Below are 24,132 nucleotides of genomic sequence, written 5' to 3' on the forward strand. Positions count from 1 at the left end.
TATTCTGTATGGCATTCGGCCAATCAACGCTGGTCAATGCATTCCTATGGGAAAAAGTCAGCTCCCGCATATCGCAAGCTGACAGGGATCCTGACCAGATAGAGCCCCAAAGAGCTGGGTGAGTGACATTACCCCCTAAATAAAGGTTATCCCTAGCTAACCCTGCCTGTACATCTATCCCTGTCTCACAGTCACATAGTTCACAGTCTCATATGAACCGGATAGTAAATCCACTGTTCATATAAATTGGAGGTCACCTGATTTCGGCAGCCAATTACTTTTTCCTATTTTTTTTCAATGAATCCGTTGTAGTTCCTGTCCCACCTCCCCTGCACAGTTATTGGTGCAAAAAAAGCGCCAGGGAAGGTGGGAGGGGAATCGAATTTTTAGTGCGTTTGCAACCTGGTGTTCGACTGGAATCGAACATCTTGAACAGCCTGATATCTGATCGAACATGTAATCGATCGAACGCCGTTCGCTCATCTCTAATTGTTACCTATCAGAGTAGCAGGCCATGCCTTTGGAAATATAGCCAAGGCAGACCAGGGGGCCTCGATCAAGCTCTTGCCTGTTATGACAACTATAAGGAAGTTTCGGGAGCCCCCTCCTCTATAGATGATGTACTTACTATTGACATCTAAAATGTTATATTATCAGGATCAGGGTTATCTCCGATCCCCGCCATTGAAGCAGGATGTCATCTGTATACTATACCCCACACTCACTGCCATGCAGGGGATGTAGTGATGGGTCAAGTTGTGGGAAGGGGTTAAATAGATAAATATTCCTCAGGACACCTATAACGTTATATCATCCATGTCATACATTCCTTGTGACATGAAGAAGAAAGTCATACAGGACTATCAAAGGGACCTGAAGAGGAGGATACAAGTGAAAAACTTTGAAGTCAGCGGCTTCTTTTGACATGACAGTTCTGGCGAGGCGAGAATGAAATTGTCAGATTGGGCCTTTATTTTGTGCTCTAGGTGTCAGATTATAAGAGGTGTTTGTCACATAAAGAACAGACCGGGAAGTCTCAGATCTTTTGTGTAAGAGGTTGATACAGGTCACTGTTACTTGCTTTCTTCGCTCTAAAACTTTGGGTAACATAAATGGAGGCATCTACAAATATCTGACCCTTAAAGGCGAATATAATGGAAGTGAACTTGACTTTGCTTTGATCTTCTTCAGTTTACCGTGTGCTATATAAAGATGGTCATTAAAGTAAACCTGGTGGATGGAATATTACTGTAGCAGAACAGGATGGTTATGTAGGAAAAGATTCAATAGACCTAGCCCTTTATTATTGCAAACCCTTGGGCTTGTGTGTCAAGTGGGCGGTCTTACTCAGTGACGGACAACCTTCGCATGGGAGTGTGCCTACTAATATAGCTAACCACAAAAGAGACTGACACTGATTGGTCAATGTCAGAAGTCTTTAATGACGCATCTCATTGACATCAGGGGCATGGCAATATCCAGGGATCATTGACACCAGTAGATAGGTGGAAATAATCATAAATCTGTTGAGATCAAAACAGTGAAAAAGGTCACTAATTTTTCTTTTAAAACCCAAAATCTGTGACTTTCATATCTGGTTTGCTAGATAATTGGTGTACAAGGTATGATAATGAGTTACCTCCTGACTGCAGGTTTTGATGGTCCACCCAGAGCCTTAAAAGTAATAATAGACTGATACCTCCTGTTCTGTAGAGATCACTTCTCAGCAAACATCATGTTATCATGATAGGTAAGATTACAATGAAATGTGGCACCTATGTATATTGGTAACACAGGATCCATCGTTCATAACACCTCCCCTCCATCCACAATGACCTCTTCCAAAGTTATAAAGAATGCCCACAACACTCTTCCGTAGAAGTCAATGAACCTTTCCAACCTAAAGGACCCAATGATTGACTGCTGTAAAGCAAATTGCTGAAATTCTGTTAAATGAGCATTGCATAAGCTTTATAATTCTAGCCATCAGAATAAGATGGGGGGGGGGGTTTGACTCCCAGCACCCCACCCCCATCCATCACAAAGTCCTACAGTAGTTCAGTAGTTGATGTGTATGGGACTTAGTTGCAGCACCAGGTACAACCACTACACCTTGTACAGCGTTGTGTCTGGTACATAATGAAGAGGCATCCAGCATTCCTTTGAGAACTGTAGCCCCTGCAATCAGCTGATCAGAGGGGGCGCCGAGTGTCCGACCTCCACCGATGTTATATTGATGACGTATCTTCAGGATAGACATATAAAACAACTAGAGTATATGTATATGGGTTTATTTAGTAAACAAATATAGGTGATATATTGACCTCAAATGATTTATGCTCTGTCTATAGGATAAGGGTTACATTGCCTATATAGAAGATACATCACCACCGAAACCCCCACCCACCATTGACAATGTAGCCATGGACATAGATGCCCCCTGGTCTATTAATTTCAATGGGAGCACCAAATATCGGTAAGTGCTGTATTTATGGTCATCCCATTGAAATGAATAGACCAGGGGGCGTCTACGTTCACCGATACGTTTTCAATGAGAGTAAAACACACAATAGGTGGGGGTTTCCACAGTCGGACCCCCACGACTTGCAATTTATTCTGTATCCTAAATAAAGAAGATGAATCATATTCAGGCAATAACCCCTTTAAGACATTTACACAAGGGGCCTCCAGTGCTTAGTGAATCTCTCCGCGTCTCCGCTATGAGTTGTCCCCATAATCCACAGCATCTGGATCCCATGCTTCATCTACTCTGCTGTTATTTGCTTAGATTTATTAACCTTCAGATGGAATTAATCATTCATTTTTTTTATGATTATAATTCCATAATTGCAGTACAAAAAAGAGCGACGTGAATGAAAAATCAAATATAATTACAAAAAAAGTCTGTGATTAATTGCTCCCCGCTACTGGAAATTCTCATCTAAGAAAAGAGAGGATAATTGCACTTCATTAAGGAAACCATGTGACAACTTGTTTAGAAAGTTCAGCTCGAGCACAATTTATGTTGTCAGAGATAATACTTATTGACCGTGTTTCACACATGATTTTATTTTATTCCTTTTCATCATTGTGAATGCCATCTTTGTGCCCCCTACCGTAATAGTATAATATTGTGCGCCATCTTTTGTGTCTCCCTGAGTAATAATGCCGCACAGCGACGACCTTAAGGGGGCATTTACATGAGCAAGTTGGCGCTAATTCTGGCGCGGACTCCGCGTAAGGACTCCAGTTATTCATGACACCCAGGTTTTGTGCTGCCATGGTTCTCCCATAGACTTGAAAGGGAGAAGCTCTGCAGCACTCACTACAGCCGCTGTTAGAAGTAAGGAGCAATAACTGATCTGCCAGGATCTGTTAAAACCCCTGTAATAACAATTGCCCGATGTAGCAGAGTTTAGGCAGCGCTGTAGCACACCTCTATAGGCTCTCCATATGCAAACATGTACATACAGCTGGGTATCCTATACTCTACATATGCAGCAATGTAGCAGAGCCGAGACACGGGAGCAGGCTGATCGAACTGTGGCAAATTTCTACAACATCCGTTCAGCCGTTTCCAACACAGAAGCTGCTCACACACTGACATAAGAACACCCCTATAATCCAAATGGCCAGATGTAGCAGAGCTTAGGCAGCGCTGTAGCACAGCTAAGTACGCTCTCCAGATGCAGAGATGTACATACAACTGAGTATGCTGCGCATATGCTGCGATGTAGCAGAGCCGAGACGTGGGAGCAGGCTGATCATCCACAACAGCAATTGGCTAAATATAAGCGACTCAGCGCCAACACCAACCCGCAGACGAATTTGCGGGCAGATGCTAGTGTTACAATACTGGAGAAATAGCCCAAAGATATGGGGTGCTAAGTGAGGATGTGCTAGTGTTTCCCCCTTCTCTTTCTATCCTGAATAAACTCAATTTTTGTTTTCCCGGGGAAGGGCGTAATACACACCTTATAACATTCTGCCATGATTTATTTCTACCCCAGAAGGTACAAGCCTCCATATTAATGCTACACTGTTAAAGGGCTTATACAGCTTTTAATATGATTGTCTTATTCATAGGACAGGACATCAATTTTGAATCGGTATACTTCCAAATACCAGGACCCACACCGATCAGCTATTGCTCCTTACTTCTAACAGCGACTGCAGTGTATTATAGTGAACCCAGTTTTTGAGTCTGTAACTTTTTTGCGACTCCACCCAAAAGTAGTCTTGACTCTGACTCCACAACTCCGAGGATCCTGACAGTGAGACCTACTGCACCTAAGGGACCTGTCACCTAAGATGGGGGTTGTCTAATCCCAGCGGTCTCTTCTCTATACAGTATAGTGCGCTTGGCTTTCTTTTCCATCACTCTTTACCGTTCTGTATGTGAATGTAATGTGACCGCACAAGTTCTGCATCTCTAAGTAGACAATATAAACGATTTCACGTCTGGAGGATTCATCTTCCTTGCCGACCCTCGTTGATCCTTCGCGACTTGAACTCTTGCTAAACTGACCCGTGACAGTCCATCATATTTCTGTAAAAGATATTTGCAGGCTACAATTTGCCTCATTAATCTGCTCTTGGATGTAACATTGTTATCGATTCTCTCGCTCACACAGTGTTTCTCCGCCCGCGTTGCGCTCGTAAGAAACCTTCGTTAGTTTGTCATTTTCTCGTTATTTGAAGTATTGGGCAGACACCAACATTTTTTTTCTGTGCAATTTATCTTAAGAACATCTGTTCAGTAACACCCCGAGCTTGCAAAATCCTCTCATGTCAGTTTCATCATTTATGCCAAGCTGAGAAAAATCTGCGGCTTCTCATACGGGAACCAATCAATAAGGAATTTATTTTCTCTGTCAAGATCGCACAACCTTAGTTAGGCATGAAATAAATGGAGGCTGCTGAAACGTTGAAGGCATCTCACGAATGTGACACTGTTTGGTACGTACTAATAATTTTACAATTAATGCATTGTCTGCCTCCCACGTTTTCCTGACGCGTAGTCACTGTTATCATATACATAACATTGAGGAGATGACTTAAATACCAGCTCTACCATTGACGGGAAATTACAGGTGTCGTTCATGGGTTGTGCCGTAGGCGAGGATGAAATTACGTAGCGAACATCTTAATTCATTCATCTGAAATAACAAGACTGGTATAGGCAGGAGAGAAGGTATGCACCATGGCGGATTCTGACAGCGGGACAATAGAAGGGTAGCCATGTGCAAGGAAAGGGGGAAAATTCTACAGAACAAGGTAATTATTAGGATAAAGGGTAAATGCCATGTATACAACTAAAGTCCTGTAAGCTAATGCTAACCATTGAGGGTTGGAAGAAAGATTCAGGATCTCGGATATAGTATAGTAGTCACAATCTAGGTCACCAACTATCTCAGAATGGCTGGGAGACTTCCGAAAAAGGAAAGGATCTCACCTGCAAGAAATGGAAAATCTCCTGAGCACTGTCAGGAATCTAAAACCTCTGCGTTCCTACTTCTCCAGGCGGCAGGAACCATTCCCTTCTGTGCAGCATTTGTATATGGCACATGACTGTTGCTTTAAGGTGGCTATGCATGCCAGTCAACTTTGACTGGGTCGGTTCAGCCAGATGTAGAGTCCATCAGGACTGTACTTCATATACAATAATGGGGTAAGGTACTGAAACCTGGTTCTGACTCTCATCACCTGTCTGTGATTACATTACTATTCTAGAATCTCATGTTATCAGAACTCGCTTGCATTATCTTAGGCATCATGCATACAACCATGTGCAATTTGCACCCCCCCCCCAAAAAAAATACATCAGTAGCATCCATGTGATATCTGTTGTTTTCTGTGTGCCATAGTGTCCGTGCCACAAACACTGAGCAGAATAGGGCATGCTCTGAGTTTTGCAGCACCCATGAAAAACATGGTAATGTGCATGGGTCCATTGAAATGAATGGGTCACTGCGCTGTGCAGGAAAAACCAGGAGAGCACAGTGAAAAGGCACACGGTCTTGTTCATGAGGCCTTATCATGTTTCGCTGATGATTCCCTCGTTTACTGATTTTTGCCTTGCTTTCCTGGTTTTTCCCTTGCTTGCCGATTTTGCTTTATCTGTGACCTCCTGGACTCAACCTTGGCCTGCATTTCTGATATTCCTCTGACTTCATTTTGGCTGTTCTCCTACTCCTAGTTTTTGACTATGGCTTGGGTTTTGCTTTCTCTATCATAGGGTTTCAGTTTTTTTCCTGTTTTCTGGCACCTTGTTCTGGGGTTGCAATCTGGGGTCTGGGTAGCCAACTTCAACCTGCCTTGTGTCCGGCTCTGGTAGATACTTCGGGGTGACCTTAAGCTCTGTGAAACACTGTAGAACTATAGGTACAGTAACTTGTTTATTAGCCATCTGCTGGTCCTGTTAGTTACCTTATGTGTATTAGAAAAGTGCTAAATAAGCAATTCCATTAAATTCTGATACTCTATATACCCACTGGTCCCCAGGCCTATGCTTCTTTCTTCACTTTGCCACATGGCAGAGTCAAGATGTTCTGTACATATCACTGAGCTGTTAGTGTTCTTGTATCATTTCTATGGTGATCCACTGTCATATTTGATGGCCCCCACATCATCATACCAGTAGGGGGAAGAGTGTCACTCCACAACAAAGGCATGATTGACACGCTCACCACCATTGCCCCCATTTGCAAACCCAACTATGGTCAGATCCCAATCAGAACCTGGATTTGTCCGGTTTATGATATGGGTCCAGTCAAGGTTTCTCATTCACAAAACCACTGCAAACATAGGCAATGGTAGCTGGCTGTCAATGGCAAGACACATAATGGACAGTGTGACACCAAACTTCCTCCTGTTAAGTGCCAAAGTGTCTGGATGGTGGACAAGGTAACTGCAGGAGCTGCTCGTCCTTGTCAGGGGATCTAACCATCCTCTACAGGGGATCTGTCTGGGTCAACTTGTAAACCATACGTGTGCCCCTGTGTAACCACTGCTCCCAACACCTCCTAAGAGCTAAATTAGAACGGCCTGGATACTGGCAATTTATCCAAATGACCATCCTGCTCCTCTCATTTCATTGAGCCATCCCCTCTCAAAGTCTGTCAACTGGGTAAAATGTCTTTTTGTGTGCTGTAAAGACATGTCTAGTCGTCCACAATGGCTCACCAAGGGGTACACTACCCAAAAGTAAAAGTGGGGAAGCACTTTTGCGCCCTCTTGTGGCAAGATCCAGTGTGCAATTACACCTTACCTGTAATCATTTACATATGTGTGGAGACTGAACTGCAGGGTGAGGTTTACAGCGATCTAATATTTCTGTCTGATATATATATATTTATTTTTTTATTTTTTTATTTTTTTTTTGTCAATGAGTGTATTTGATGGCATGAAAATCTCTACAGACTGTTCTTATAAAAATACCTGAACCCCTAACAAAAAAGGGAAATTACAAATGTGAACAGCACAAAGTGACTTTGCTCGCCAGGCACCATACACATTGAGTTACTATTGGCTGACCCTGCTAGTTTGGTTTGGACTAGAGGACCCTCTACTATGTATGGGAGTGTCGGGACCCACATGGTGAAACAGAAGGATTGGACAGGTGGATTTCAATATGACCAATCCCATCAGGAAAGATGAGCTGCCGATAGAGGTGTCTGACAGCAGCTTTCTTCCCGCTCACTGTTCACAGCCCTTGTATAATTTGCCAAGTGTGCATGTGTATGGCGGGGTCAGGGTCGATGGCTGCCAACAGGACAAGCTCCTCCCTAATGTGTATGGCCAGGCTACAATGGGAAAGATGTCTTGAGATATTCCGCATGTATTCACGCCCTGTTCTGCTATAGTATACCAAATGCACTTTTTGTCATCTGGAAATACTGCATTTGATTTATGCCGACGTTTGTGTATTAAACATGTCTGAAATGTTCCCAAATCCAATTTTAGGTCATGCAATGGAGAATACACCAAGAAGAAGCCGCTAGATTAGAATCTGCTATCGCTGCCAGGAGACAACAGGAGGAGGAACAGCGAGAAAAACAAAGACGAGAGAAAGAAAAGCTCCAGCGAGCGAGCGAGAAAGAGAAAGTAGGAAGGCTCCGATCATTTGCATATGTTACTTAAGAGATTACAGAGAATATCTTGATGCGTCCTAATTAAAACTATTTGTTACCGCTGGCAGGGCGTTGGGTACGGAGTTTACATAGCATTCCAGGCAAGATTGTTTAAGACCTCGCTAAAGCCATTAATGTCTCCAAGGAACTAAATCTTATCCTTTCCGCAATGTGCTGTGAGTGTAGCCGATCCTGAATTATTCCGTAAATGTGGGTTTTTGTAACAGTACTAGAGAGACTGTGGGAATGCTGAATGTGCTGCAGTCAAGTACCCTGCACTGCAGTACACGCCTGTCACAAGTCAGCAACTCCGTGCAAAGCAAACTTTACCCACCCTGGGATATCAGCTCAATGTGTGTATGGGAGGTGTCGCACCACAAATAGCTGGAAACGTATCATCCTGATTTATCATTACGCTGATGGAATCCATTATAGTTTCCAGTGCCGTTGTCACCCAGCGTATCTCTCAGGCTGCAAATTGTATATAGATGTATCTAAATCCAAACATTCCCAATTCATCAATGTCTGCCTCCGCTAACGGGTTAAAGGGGTATTTCCATCTGACCCCGTGCCAGGTATGCGAACACCCACTGGCCGCACAAGTACGTGTGACCGATAAAGGGCCATTCACATCTTATGCTCCGGTCATGGACCGCACAAGTTCATATTATACATTGATCTATATTTCTCAGTATACTTTTTGATCATGGTGTATAAGTTCACTAGACACTTCACGGTGACTTCTGTAGAATCTGCTGCGTTTTGGGGTGCCAGTTAATAGTACATTAACAACAATAACCACCGGATCTTTAAAAGGGGATTTATTAATGGCACAGGGACATATAAGAAAAGGTTACCTAACTAAGGGACAAGAATGCAGGGAAGAAGAAAAGGAGAAAGACACTGAGTGCAACTAAGTGTAGTATTGACCAATGTATGATGGTACATAAATGTATTAGAATTGCCCAGCTGGCCTTTCCGTCACAAAACCTATATCTGCTTGGTATCAATGTTCCAGGTGAGAGTGGCAGCAGATCACCCTGCAACATCAGCGGACCGGGATGAAGGAAGACCAAAGGTCTCAAAATGGGAGATCTGCACTCACTGGGATATGGCACGACACGATCAGAAGTGAAATCCGAAATCTTTTTATTTGGACAATAATACAAAAAGGCGACACGTTTCAGACTTTCCCAAGCCCTTTATCAAGTACAATCAACTCAGCGCAGGGCAGTGCTCCTTCCCGGGCACTCTTATAGTCTCTACCTCCTCCTCACGTTGGCTGAGCAGCTGCAAACTCAGTGCTCTGACTAGGAGCATGAGGGGCCCCTGAGTCTGCAGCTGCTCAGCCGAGGCAAGGAGGAGGTAGAGACTATAAGAGTGCCCGGGAAGGAGCACTGCCCTGCGCTGAGTTCTGCGCTGAGTTGATTGCACTTGATAAAGGGCTTGGGAAAGCCCGAAACGCGTCGTACAGGCCTTTTTGTATTATTGTCCAGCGCAGATCTCCTGTTTCAAGATCTTCGGTCTTCCTTCATCCAAAGAATGCAGGGAAGGATATAAGATTGTGGGGATAAGTAAAGGTTAGAGAAGGAAGGGCTTACCTAACTGTGTAAGGGAGGTCTTATATATCAGCCACACATACATATACTAGGCTCACACATTGCCCATCACTGGATCAACTCCAAAATTCCAGGCAGCCAATTTGCACAGCCCCTTTACAGTTTGCAGACCATGAGGTCAACACCTTCCTGTAAGTGGCATCCTTGAGAACAGAGTTATTCTCCTTACAAGATTCAAACAGACTTGTAGAAATCCTTGGCCTCCTCCAAATCTGGGAGTCTCCCCAGACCTAAATCCTGTATTACTTGTTCTCCAAGCCATGTACTGTTGACCTTTAGATGGAATAGGAGTGTCCATTGTTTACTGAGCAGACATAGGTGGTCCACACAATAGATGCTTATCAGGAGATTTGCTTTAGGTATTTACAGGCCATGTATTGTCTTTGTACTGTATAGGCTGCTAGCTGAGGTCAGGAGTCCCATGTTCGGATCCCAGCAGTCCCCAATCTATTGGGTGCAATTCCTGAGCGCTGTACTTTGGCTATCTCTGCTGCTCCAAAGTGAAATGAATAGAGAATGGGGGACAAAACACCCCCCATCTGAACTGCTTAACCCCAGCATTGGTGTGTCATGAATAAAGCCATGTGCTTAGACTGTTTGGCACTTTCTTTACTAAGGGTGCCAAGTAGTTTTACTGTCTTACCAGCCTTCAAGTATCGGACCCAAATTATGGAACCTGGTATTGGGGTCATTTAAAGGGACCATCTAAAATCAGTTAAAACGAGCAACAATCAACTTGTTATATCTTCCCAGAGTTCTAAGAAACATTAGGAGATTTCGCCTATGATAATAATTTGTCTTCACCAGTGTAGCGTCCCCGGAGGGAAAACCAAGCATTACACAGTTCCCACAGAAATCAGTGTATAATATGACACGGATTTTGTCTCAGTTTGGTTTCTAGGTTTCTATTCTAATGATATGTAATATCACGGTGGTGATAATTCGCCGCTCTTGTTGCAGCACCATTGTGCAATGTGTTTTTATTAAGATGTAAACAAAATAATTTATGTGGGAAATGAATCTCTGTACTTTTATATTATCTGCCTTACAGTGTGAACCGGTGTATAATAATAGACAGAACGCTTATTCCAGCACGTACCATTATAATAGGATAAAAGCATTACTAATGGCGCTGTGCGAGCTGGCGCAGTCTGTCTCTGTTACTACACAGTATGCCTGCGCAGGACTCCCATCACATCATTTACTCTCCTAGGCTGAGGCTACACATGGACTGTTACTAGATGTAGCAGCGTTAAGAGAGCTATCTTATCTCTTGTTACAATGTGTAGCTGAGCTTAGCAGCTGCAGCCTTCTCCATAGACTTCTATAGTAGTAATAACTCAGCCTGATCAATGCAAATAGCCACATTTTACTTTAATCCGATATATTGCCAAGTTTCTTCACCGATATACTTTATTTATGAAAGTCAGACTGCATAAAGTTCTTTTGTAGTCTGTTACCATGGAGATAGATATTTTTGCATAGGAGCTATAGATACAAAAAGGCATTTGTAGATATTACTTACAGTGTTGGCCAAAAATATTGGCACCCCTGCAATTGTGTCAGATAATACTCATTTTCCAGAAAATGATTGCAATCACAAATTCTTTGGTATTATTATCTTCATTTAATTTGTCTTCAATGGAAAACCACAAAAAGAATTGTCAAAAAGCCAAATTGGATATAATTCCACACCAAACATAAAAAAGGGGGTGGACAAAAGTATTGGCACTGTTTGAAAAATCATGTGATGCTTCTCTAATTTGTGTAATTAACAGCACCTGTTACTTACCTGAGGCACCTAACAGGTGGTGGCAATAACTAAATCACACTTGCAGCCAGTTGAAATGGATTAAAGTTGACTCAACCTCTGTCCTGTGTCCTTGTGTGACCACATTGAGCATGGAGAAAAGAAAGAAGACCAAAGAACTGTCTGAGGACTTGAGAAGCAAAATGGTGTGGAAGCATGAGCAATCTCAAGGCTACAAGTCCATCTCCAAAGACCTGAATGTTCCTGTGTCTACCGTGCGCAGTCTCATCAAGAAGTGTAAAGCCCATGGCACTGTGGCTAACCTCCCTAGATGTGGACAGAAAAGAAACATTGACGAGAGATTTCACCGCAAGATTGTGCGGATGGTGGATAAAGAACCTCGACTAACATCCAAACAAGCTCAAGCTGCCCTGCAGTCCGAGGGTACAACAGTGTCACCCCGTACTATCCAGTGTCAGCGTCTGAATGAGAAGGGACTGTATGGTAGGAGACCCAGGAAGACCCCACTTCTTACCCAGAGACATAAAAAAGCCAGGCTGAAGTTTGCCAAAACTTACCTGAGAAAGCCAAAACCGTTCTGGAAGAATGTTCTCTGGTCAGATGAGACAAAAGTAGGAAAAGGCCTCAACATAGAGTTTACAGGGAAAAAAAGAGGCCTTCAAAGAAAAGAAGACGCCCCCTACAGTCAGACATGGCGAAGGGTCCCTGATGTTTTGGGGTTGCTTTGCTGCCTCTGGCACTGGACTGCTTGACCGTGTGCATGGTATTATGAAGTCTGAAGACGACCAACACATTGTGCAGCATAATGTAGGGCCCAGTGTGAGAAAGCTGGGTCTCCCTCAGAGGTCAGGGGTCTTCCAGCAGGACAATGACCCAAAACACACTTCAGGTCAGCACTAGAAAATGGTTTGAGAGAAAGCCCTGGAGACTTGTAAAGTGGCAGCAATGAGTCCAGCCCTGAATCCCATAGAACACCTGTGGGGGAGGGGGAGAGATCTCTTGGTGGCAGTTTGGAGAAGGCCCCCTTCACATCTCAGGGGGGACCTGGAGCAGTTTGCCAAAGAAGAATGGTCTAAAATTCCAGCAGAGCCTTGTAAGAAACTCATTGCTGGTTACCGGAAGCGGTTGTGCGCAGTTATTGTGTCTAAAGGTTGTGCTACCAAGTATTAGGCTGAGGGCACCAATACTTCTGTCCGGACCATTTATGGAGTTTTGTGTAAAATGATCAATGATTTGACTTTCTTTTCATTCTCTTTTGTGTTTTTTCATTGCAAGCAAAATAAATGAAGATATTAATACCAAAGAGTTTGTGCTTGTGATCATTTTCTGGAAGACAACGAGTATTATCTGACAGAATTGCAGGGGGCCAATACTTTTGGCCAACACTGTACCTATAATAGGGTGAGGACACATGCTGGGGTGCCAGACGTACTCTGCACCGTCGGAGCTGACATAGTGAAGGAGTTATTGATCACCGCCTATGGTTTGTTACCTGCAGATCTGTTACCCTCCAAACCCTGCAGGCAATATTCGATAGTATTTCGCTATGTTATGAGAACACCGCCATCCTGACCTGGAGTGTGTCTGGCACCGCAGTATGTCTCCTTACCCATGGATTTGGGCTAGTTCATGCTGTGATACAGATCTGAATGTGATATGTAATACCCGAATAGATGAGAAAGGTGCAGCTGGGTGATGTGATGGAGCGCAGCTCTGTCTTATAAATGTTTCCACTTAGTTAGAAATGAAATCAACAGTGAAACCACCAAAAACAATGCCGGGGATTTCAAGCCTCACGGCACATTCATACATAACCGTATTTGCTAGAAACAATATCAAGATATTCTAGCATTGGGGATTTCCTTTTGTATAGCTTGTCACGCAGGCTTAGGCGCAATTCAATATGAACCTTTTTTTTTTCTTTCCTTCACACGACAGATACAAAAGTACAAAGCCGAGAAACAGCAAGCGTGGGAAGAGCAACAGAGACGGGACCTGCAGCGTCTAGAACAGCTAAAGAAACTAATGGCCCAGCAAACTGAGAACGACAGAGAGAGGTAAGTACATGATAGGCCCAAGACGGGCGTGTGTAACCATAACCGGCCACCAGTAAACTCTTTTCCATTCTCATTTCTATACAACACGTAAAATACAGATTGAATTTAATATATTATCTTTGGCTAGTCCATAATTTTATCAACCTATCTCCATTTCATTAAAAATCCTTCAAAATCCTCAACTTTAGTGGCAGCCAATAGTAAAGCCCTAAGAAATGATTGCTGTAAATGTTTAATGTACTGGACGGAGCAAACAGCTATTTCTGCAGGTTTCACCAATCTGAAAGATTAATATTGATCCTGCAAACCCAAGGGAGGTCGCAACGTACGCCGGACAGGGCAAAACCGCAGGGAGTGTAGGGAAACCATTAAGAAATATCCCATTGTTAATCGTATGAAGGATTTACAAGGAAACCGAAACATATAAAGTTTACAGATAGGCAATCCCATATAAGTGAAACTTGGATACTCATAGAAACTACTGGAAAATACAATCCCAGGATCAGTCTCACCCCTCGTTCTTTTGGATTCCGTCCGGGGGAGTCTGCATGAGGAATACCAAACGCAAGTGCAAGGGCTGGTGCAGTAAAAGCACACGGACCCCATAGACTATAATGGGGTACGTGTGCTTGCGGTGAGATCTCCACAGGGATCTTGCGGACAGGAAAGTAGTTCACCGTCTACTTTTCTGTCCGCATGATTCGTGCGGGCAGCGCGCAGCAAGCAGACGAACCCCATTATAGTCTATGGGGTCCATGTGCTTTTATTGCACACCGCTTGCAATTACATGTGTAGTCCGTTCGGGGGGTCCCCATGCGGATTCCCCCGGCCGGAATCCAAATGCTGATGTGAACGAGGGCTTAGATCCTCTTAGATACTATCAGAGTGAGAGGAGGACATCCAGGGATAGACTTCAGAAATGGTTCCCAACTTTAGCACCCCAAGAACCCCATTCAGTGTGGAGAGATGTTCGCGAGTCACATCCAGCACATCCATTGTATATGTGGCCTATTCTAATTAATAGGATCCGTGCACATTACTTGCTGGACGTCAAGCAGTTGCCTCAGCAATGGAGTCTCCGGGCATGCAACAGAGTCTGTTTATGGCCAATGTCAGATCAGGTGGCGCAGGCTGCTGCAGTCCTGAAAATGACTACTGATGGGGGGTTATTTGATGCAGCCCAGCCATCAGCACCTCTCGCTGGGAGACACTGTGCCTGCGCTAGTTTTTCTGAAAATTCAGGATCTGTTCAAGTCCAGATGGAAGTATTAGGCTCGGAATAAATGACGATTTTGGCTACGACTCCCAAAGCTTGCTGAGTTCACTCTTGATAGCGAAAGAAGTTGCATTGTGACTCCTAATGTGTCGTGAGCACGACTCGGAGCCACAAAAAAGTAGAACAATTTTGACTTGAACTCGCAGTCATTGCACTCTCAGGATTGCAATCTTACTGAAAATCACAGTGTAGCCCTAGCCTTATAGATACCTTTTTTAACTGTATTTGCACTGTCGCTATATGTGCAAGCACCTAGTTCAGGCATAGTGCATACAAATAGGATATGCTGATGGTTGTGCTGCATCACGTGTCTTTCCATCAGCAGACATTTCAGGACCAGAGAGGCATGCTGTCTGGATAGAAGACTAGACTAATAAGGAACTGGGGTCTCTGTTAGACAGCAGGGACTCACAAACTACATGTTGAGGGTCCCTGCACTTGAAGATGCGGCGGGGAGGGGGTCATAAAATCGCATTCAAAGTCTCCGAACTCTTTGGATCAGCACCGTAGGTTACATTCTGGGCTTGGTGGACCTGCGCCTTCATCCATCCTCATGTAACATATAGAAGGTTTGCTGAGATCCATACAGTGAAGCAATGACTAGCACTCGCCCCCTTTCATTGACCTCTCTATCTGACTATGGCCCATATAGAGCAGGCCCATAAAGTGTTATTAGTATGCAGCCATAGCGAGTCCATCCCTAGGATGATATTCACACTTCATTCAGCAGGGACCAACGTCTGTATCTTCCTGTCTCTTCCACTAAAATAACATCTTCACGGCGACTTCCACCCATCTGCTCTTTTCCCTCGCATCTTTGTTCTGAAAGATTTTAAAATGAACAGGACGACTATTGATCCAAAAATAGGCAGCAAAACCCTTCAGTCATCATCGCTCATGAAGCCTGTCAGAAAGAGGCGAGCGTCTATCACAGCGAGCCGCAGCGCGAATGCAAATATCTTGTTTTGACATTGTACTAAATGGAGCAGAGCGCCGCAATATGCCGGAGATGTACAGAAGGCTGGCAGTATTGTAGCATCAATGGATGCGGCGACGGATTCCTACAATTAATAAGATTTCTTTCCCACTGACATTTCTTTTCAGAGTTGTTTATCGGCAGCAGTTGTTAGAGAAGCGTCTGTCAGAAAGGAAGGAGGCGGCTGTCCTCGAGGAGCAAGCGGAGTCCGAGAGACAGAGGCGGCTGCAAGCTCTGCGCCAACAGGTAATGTGCAGAGACAATCCTGCGCCGGCTCTAATAGTTGTGTCAGCTTATATTGTAGCAACTGGTCTGAATGTACAAGACAACAAAGCAACGAACAACTCTATCGCAACTATCTGATATACAATAATACAGCTCAGTATATGGGGGAAACGACAAACTAAAGGGAAACTGTGTTTCTGCTACCATATTTGAGAGCAAGATATACAATCTATCATATAACCCTATATATCACAGAGCTCAGCTTCTCTCCTCTATCATATAACCCTATATATCACAGAGCTCAGCTTCTCTCCTCTATCATATAACCCTATATATCACAGAGCTCAGCTTCTCTCCTCTATCATATAACCCTATATATCACAGAGCTCAGCTTCTCTCCTCTATCATATAACCCTATATATCACAGAGCTCAGCTTCTCTCCTCTATCATATAACCCTATATATCACAGAGCTCAGCTTCTCTCCTCTATCATATAACCCTATATATCACAGAGCATAGCTTCTCTCCTCTATCATATAACCTATATATCACAGAGCTCAGCTTCTCTCCTCTATCATATAACCCTATATATCACAGAGCTCAGCTTCTCTCCTCTATCATATAACCCTATATATCGCAGAGCTCAGCTTCTCTCCTCTATCATATAACCCTATATATCACAGAGCTCAGCTTCTCTCCTCTATCATATAACCCTATATATCGCAGAGCTCAGCTTCTCTCCTCTATCATATAACCCTATATATCACAGAGCTCAGCTTCTCTCCTCTATCATATAACCCTATATATCACAGAGCTCAGCTTCTCTCCTCTGTCATATAACCCTATATATCACAGAGCTCAGCTTCTCTCCTCTATCATATAACCCTATATATCGCAGAGCTCAGCTTCTCTCCTCTATCATATAACCCTATATATCACAGAGCTCAGCTTCTCTCCTCTATCATATAACCCTATATATCACAGAGCTCAGCTTCTCTCCTCTATCATATAACCCTATATATCACAGAGCTCAGCTTCTCTCCTCTATCATATAACCCTATATATCACAGAGCACAGCTTCTCTCCTCTATCATATAACCTATATATCACAGAGCTCAGCTTCTCTCCTCTATCATATAACCTATATATCACAGAGCTCAGCTTCTCTCCTCTATCATATAACTCTATATATCACAGAGCTCAGCTTCTCTCCTCTATCATTTAACCCTATATATATCACAGAGCTCAGCTTCTCTCCTCTATTATATAACCCTATATATCACGGAGCTCAACTTCTCTCCTCTATCATATAAACCTATATATCACAGAGCTCAGCTTCTCTCCTCTATCATATAACCTATATATCACAGAGCTCAGCTTCTCTCCTCTATCATATAACCCTATATATCACAGAGCTCAGCTTCTCTCCTCTATCATATAACCCTATATATCACAGAGCTCAGCTTCTCTCCTCTATCATATAACCCTATATATCACAGAGCTCAGCTTCTCTCCTCTATCATATAACCTATATATCACAGAGCTCAGCTTCTCTCCTCTATCATATAACCCTATATATCACAGAGCTCAGCTTCTCTCCTCTATCATATAACCCTATATATCACAGAGCACAGCTTCTCTCCTCTGTCATATAACCTATATATCACAGAGCTCAGCTTCTCTCCTCTATCATATAACCCTATATATCACAGAGCTCAGCTTCTCTCCTCTATCATATAACCCTATATATCACAGAGCTCAGCTTCTCTCCTCTATCATATAACCCTATATATCGCAGAGCTCAGCTTCTCTCCTCTATCATATAACCCTATATATCGCAGAGCTCAGCTTCTCTCCTCTATCATATAACCCTATATATCACAGAGCTCAGCTTCTCTCCTCTATCATATAACCCTATATATCACAGAGCTCAGCTTCTCTCCTCTATCATATAACCCTATATATCACAGAGCTCAGCTTCTCTCCTCTATCATATAACCCTATATATCACAGAGCACAGCTTCTCTCCTCTATCATATAACTCTATATATCACAGAGCTCAGCTTCTCTCCTCTATCATTTAACCCTATATATATCACAGAGCTCAGCTTCTCTCCTCTATTATATAACCCTATATATCACGGAGCTCAGCTTCTCTCCTCTATCATATAAACCTATATATCACAGAGCTCAGCTTCTCTCCTCTATCATATAACCTATATATCACAGAGCTCAGCTTCTCTCCTCTATCATATAACCCTATATATCACAGAGCTCAGCTTCTCTCCTCTATCATATAACCCTATATATCACAGAGCTCAGCTTCTCTCCTCTATCATATAACCCTATATATCACAGAGCTCAGCTTCTCTCCTCTATCATATAACCCTATATATCACAGAGCTCAGCTTCTCTCCTCTATCATATAACCTATATATCACAGAGCTCAGCTTCTCTCCTCTATCATATAACCCTATATATCACAGAGCTCAGCTTCTCTCCTCTATCATATAACCCTATATATCACAGAGCACAGCTTCTCTCCTCTGTCATATAACCTATATATCACAGAGCTCAGCTTCTCTCCTCTATCATATAACCCTATATATCACAGAGCTCAGCTTCTCTCCTCTATCATATAACCCTATATATCACAGAGCTCAGCTTCTCTCCTCTATCATATAACCCTATATATCGCAGAGCTCAGCTTCTCTCCTCTATCATATAACCCTATATATCGCAGAGCTCAGCTTCTCTCCTCTATCATATAACCCTATATATCACAGAGCTCAGCTTCTCTCCTCTATCATATAACCCTATATATCACAGAGCTCAGCTTCTCTCCTCTATCATATAACCCTATATATCACAGAGCTCAGCTTCTCTCCTCTATCATATAACCCTATATATCACAGAGCACAGCTTCTCTCCTCTATCATATAACCTATATATCACAGAGCTCAGCTTCTCTCCTCTATCATATAACCTATATATCACAGAGCTCAGCTTCTCTCCTCTATCATATAACTCTATATATATCACAGAGCTCAGCTTCTCTCCTCTATCATATAACCCTATATATATCACAGAGCTCAGCTTCTCTCCTCTATCATATAACCCTATATATCACGGAGCTCAGCTTCTCTCCTCTATCATATAAACCTATATATCACAGAGCTCAGCTTCTCTCCTCTATCATATAACCTATATATCACAGAGCTCAGCTTCTCTCCTCTATCATATAACCCTATATATCACAGAGCTCAGCTTCTCTCCTCTATCATATAACCCTATATATCACAGAGCACAGCTTCTCTCCTCTATCATATAACCTATATATCACAGAGCTCAGCTTCTCTCCTCTATCATATAACCCTATATATCACAGAGCTCAGCTTCTCTCCTCTATCATATAACCCTATATATCACAGAACTCAGCTTCTCTCCTCTATCATATAACCCTATATATCGCAGAGCTCAGCTTCTCTCCTCTATCATATAACCCTATATATCGCAGAGCTCAGCTTCTCTCCTCTATCATATAACCCTATATATCACAGAGCTCAGCTTCTCTCCTCTATCATATAACCCTATATATCACAGAGCTCAGCTTCTCTCCTCTATCATATAACCCTATATATCACAGAGCTCAGCTTCTCTCCTCTACAATATAACCTATATATCACAGAGCTCAGCTTCTCTCCTCTATCATATAACCCTATATATCACAGAGCTCAGCTTCTCTCCTCTATCATATAACCCTATATATCACAAAGCACAGCTTCTCTCCTCTACAATATAACCTATATATCACAGAGCTCAGCTTCTCTCCTCTATCATATAACCTATATATCACAGAGCTCAGCTTCTCTCCTCTATCATATAACTCTATATATCACAGAGCTCAGCTTCTCTCCTCTATCATATAACCCTATATATATCACAGAGCTCAGCTTCTCTCCTCTATCATATAACCCTATATATCACAGAGCTCAGCTTCTCTCCTCTATCATATAACCCTGTATATCACAGAGCTCAGCTTCTCTCCTCTATCATATAACCCTATATATCACAGAGCACAGCTTCTCTCCTCTATCATATAACCTATATATCACAGAGCTCAGCTTCTCTCCTCTATCATATAACCTATATATCACAGAGCTCAGCTTCTCTCCTCTATCATATAACTCTATATATCACAGAGCTCAGCTTCTCTCCTCTATCATTTAACCCTATATATATCACAGAGCTCAGCTTCTCTCCTCTATTATATAACCCTATATATCACGGAGCTCAGCTTCTCTCCTCTATCATATAAACCTATATATCACAGAGCTCAGCTTCTCTCCTCTATCATATAACCTATATATCACAGAGCTCAGCTTCTCTCCTCTATCATATAACCCTATATATCACAGAGCTCAGCTTCTCTCCTCTATCATATAACCCTATATATCACAGAGCTCAGCTTCTCTCCTCTATCATATAACCCTATATATCACAGAGCTCAGCTTCTCTCCTCTATCATATAACCCTATATATCACAGAGCTCAGCTTCTCTCCTCTATCATATAACCTATATATCACAGAGCTCAGCTTCTCTCCTCTATCATATAACCCTATATATCACAGAGCTCAGCTTCTCTCCTCTATCATATAACCCTATATATCACAGAGCACAGCTTCTCTCCTCTGTCATATAACCTATATATCACAGAGCTCAGCTTCTCTCCTCTATCATATAACCCTATATATCACAGAGCTCAGCTTCTCTCCTCTATCATATAACCCTATATATCACAGAGCTCAGCTTCTCTCCTCTATCATATAACCCTATATATCGCAGAGCTCAGCTTCTCTCCTCTATCATATAACCCTATATATCGCAGAGCTCAGCTTCTCTCCTCTATCATATAACCCTATATATCACAGAGCTCAGCTTCTCTCCTCTATCATATAACCCTATATATCACAGAGCTCAGCTTCTCTCCTCTATCATATAACCCTATATATCACAGAGCTCAGCTTCTCTCCTCTATCATATAACCCTATATATCACAGAGCACAGCTTCTCTCCTCTATCATATAACCTATATATCACAGAGCTCAGCTTCTCTCCTCTATCATATAACCTATATATCACAGAGCTCAGCTTCTCTCCTCTATCATATAACTCTATATATATCACAGAGCTCAGCTTCTCTCCTCTATCATATAACCCTATATATATCACAGAGCTCAGCTTCTCTCCTCTATCATATAACCCTATATATCACGGAGCTCAGCTTCTCTCCTCTATCATATAAACCTATATATCACAGAGCTCAGCTTCTCTCCTCTATCATATAACCTATATATCACAGAGCTCAGCTTCTCTCCTCTATCATATAACCCTATATATCACAGAGCTCAGCTTCTCTCCTCTATCATATAACCCTATATATCACAGAGCACAGCTTCTCTCCTCTATCATATAACCTATATATCACAGAGCTCAGCTTCTCTCCTCTATCATATAACCCTATATATCACAGAGCTCAGCTTCTCTCCTCTATCATATAACCCTATATATCACAGAACTCAGCTTCTCTCCTCTATCATATAACCCTATATATCGCAGAGCTCAGCTTCTCTCCTCTATCATATAACCCTATATATCGCAGAGCTCAGCTTCTCTCCTCTATCATATAACCCTATATATCACAGAGCTCAGCTTCTCTCCTCTATCATATAACCCTATATATCACAGAGCTCAGCTTCTCTCCTCTATCATATAACCCTATATATCACAGAGCTCAGCTTCTCTCCTCTACAATATAACCTATATATCACAGAGCTCAGCTTCTCTCCTCTATCATATAACCCTATATATCACAGAGCTCAGCTTCTCTCCTCTATCATATAACCCTATATATCACAGAGCACAGCTTCTCTCCTCTACAATATAACCTATATATCACAGAGCTCAGCTTCTCTCCTCTATCATATAACCTATATATCACAGAGCTCAGCTTCTCTCCTCTATCATATAACTCTATATATCACAGAGCTCAGCTTCTCTCCTCTATCATATAACCCTATATATATCACAGAGCTCAGCTTCTCTCCTCTATCATATAACCCTATATATCACAGAGCTCAGCTTCTCTCCTCTATCATATAACCCTGTATATCACAGAGCTCAGCTTCTCTCCTCTATCATATAAACCTATATATCACAGAGCTCAGCTTCTCTCCTCTATCATATAACCTATATATCACAGAGCTCAGCTTCTCTCCTCTATCATATAACCCTATATATCACATAGCTCAGCTTCTCTCCTCTATCATATAACCTTATATATCACAGAGCACAGCTTCTCTCCTCTATCATATAACCTATATATCACAGAGCTCAGCTTCTCTCCTCTATCATATAACCCTATATATCACAGAGCTCAGCTTCTCTCCTCTATCATATAACCCTATATATCACAGAACTCAGCTTCTCTCCTCTATCATATAACCCTATATATCACAGAGCTCAGCTTCTCCCCTCTATCATATAACCCTATATATCACAGAGCTCAGCTTCTCCCCTCTATCATATAACCCTATATATCACATAACTCAGCTTCTCTCCTCTATCATATAACCCTATATATCACAGAGCTCAGCTTCTCTCCTCTATCATATAACCTATATATCAGAGCTCAGCTTCTCTCCTCTATCATATAACCCTATATATCACAGAGCTCAGCTTCTCTCCTCTATCATATAACCCTATATATCACAGAGCTCAGCTTCTCTCCTCTATCATATAACCCTATATATCACAGAGCTCAGCTTCTCTCCTCTATCATATAACCCTATATATCACAGAGCTCAGCTTCTCTCCTCTATCCTATAACCCTATATATCAGAGCTCAGCTTCTCTCCTCTATCATATAACCCTATATATCTCACAGCTCAGCTTCTCTCCTCTATCATATAACCCTATATATCACAGAGCTCAGCTTCTCTCCTCTATCATATAACCCTATATATCACAGAGCTCAGCTTCTCTCCTCTATCATATAACCCTATATATCACAGAGCTCAGCTTCTCTCCTCTATCATATAACTCTATATATCACAGAGCTCAGCTTCTCTCCTCTATCATATAACTCTATATATCACAGAGCTCAGCTTCTCTCCCTTTATCATATAACCCTATATATCACAGAGCTCAGCTTCTCTCCTCTATCATATAACTCTATATATCACAGAGCTCAGCTTCTCTCCTCTATCATATAACTCTATATATCACAGAGCTCAGCTTCTCTCCCTTTATCATATAACCCTATATATCACAGAGCTCAGCTTCTCTCCTCTATCATATAACCCTATATATCACAGAACTCAGCTTCTCTCCTCTATCATATAACCCTATATATCACAGAGCTCAGCTTCTCCCCTCTATCATATAACCCTATATATCACAGAGCTCAGCTTCTCCCCTCTATCATATAACCCTATATATCACATAACTCAGCTTCTCTCCTCTATCATATAACCCTATATATCACAGAGCTCAGCTTCTCTCCTCTATCATATAACCTATATATCAGAGCTCAGCTTCTCTCCTCTATCATATAACCCTATATATCACAGAGCTCAGCTTCTCTCCTCTATCATATAACCCTATATATCACAGAGCTCAGCTTCTCTCCTCTATCATATAACCCTATATATCACAGAGCTCAGCTTCTCTCCTCTATCATATAACCCTATATATCACAGAGCTCAGCTTCTCTCCTCTATCCTATAACCCTATATATCAGAGCTCAGCTTCTCTCCTCTATCATATAACCCTATATATCTCACAGCTCAGCTTCTCTCCTCTATCATATAACCCTATATATCACAGAGCTCAGCTTCTCTCCTCTATCATATAACCCTATATATCAAAGAGCTCAGCTTCTCTCCTCTATCATATAACCCTATATATCACAGAGCTCAGCTTCTCTCCTCTATCATATAACTCTATATATCACAGAGCTCAGCTTCTCTCCTCTATCATATAACTCTATATATCACAGAGCTCAGCTTCTCTC

At 42.3% G+C, this 24,132-nt stretch overlaps 1 protein-coding gene across 1 annotated transcript in view; it reads left to right on the forward strand.

Annotated features, from left to right (window-relative positions):
* The window catches only part of CCDC148 (coiled-coil domain containing 148), a 100,015-nt gene that overhangs the window by 64,430 nt on the left and 11,453 nt on the right, over nt 1–24,132 (forward strand). Inside the window, exons 11-13 of the mRNA XM_075284490.1 lie at nt 7,966–8,106; nt 13,461–13,579; nt 15,960–16,077. Coding sequence (XP_075140591.1) covers nt 7,966–8,106; nt 13,461–13,579; nt 15,960–16,077 — 378 coding nt within the window. The remainder of the gene's footprint in view (nt 1–7,965; nt 8,107–13,460; nt 13,580–15,959; nt 16,078–24,132) is intronic.

This window comes from Leptodactylus fuscus, chromosome 8 (assembly GCF_031893055.1).
Source record: "Leptodactylus fuscus isolate aLepFus1 chromosome 8, aLepFus1.hap2, whole genome shotgun sequence".
NCBI lineage: Eukaryota > Metazoa > Chordata > Amphibia > Anura > Leptodactylidae > Leptodactylus > Leptodactylus fuscus.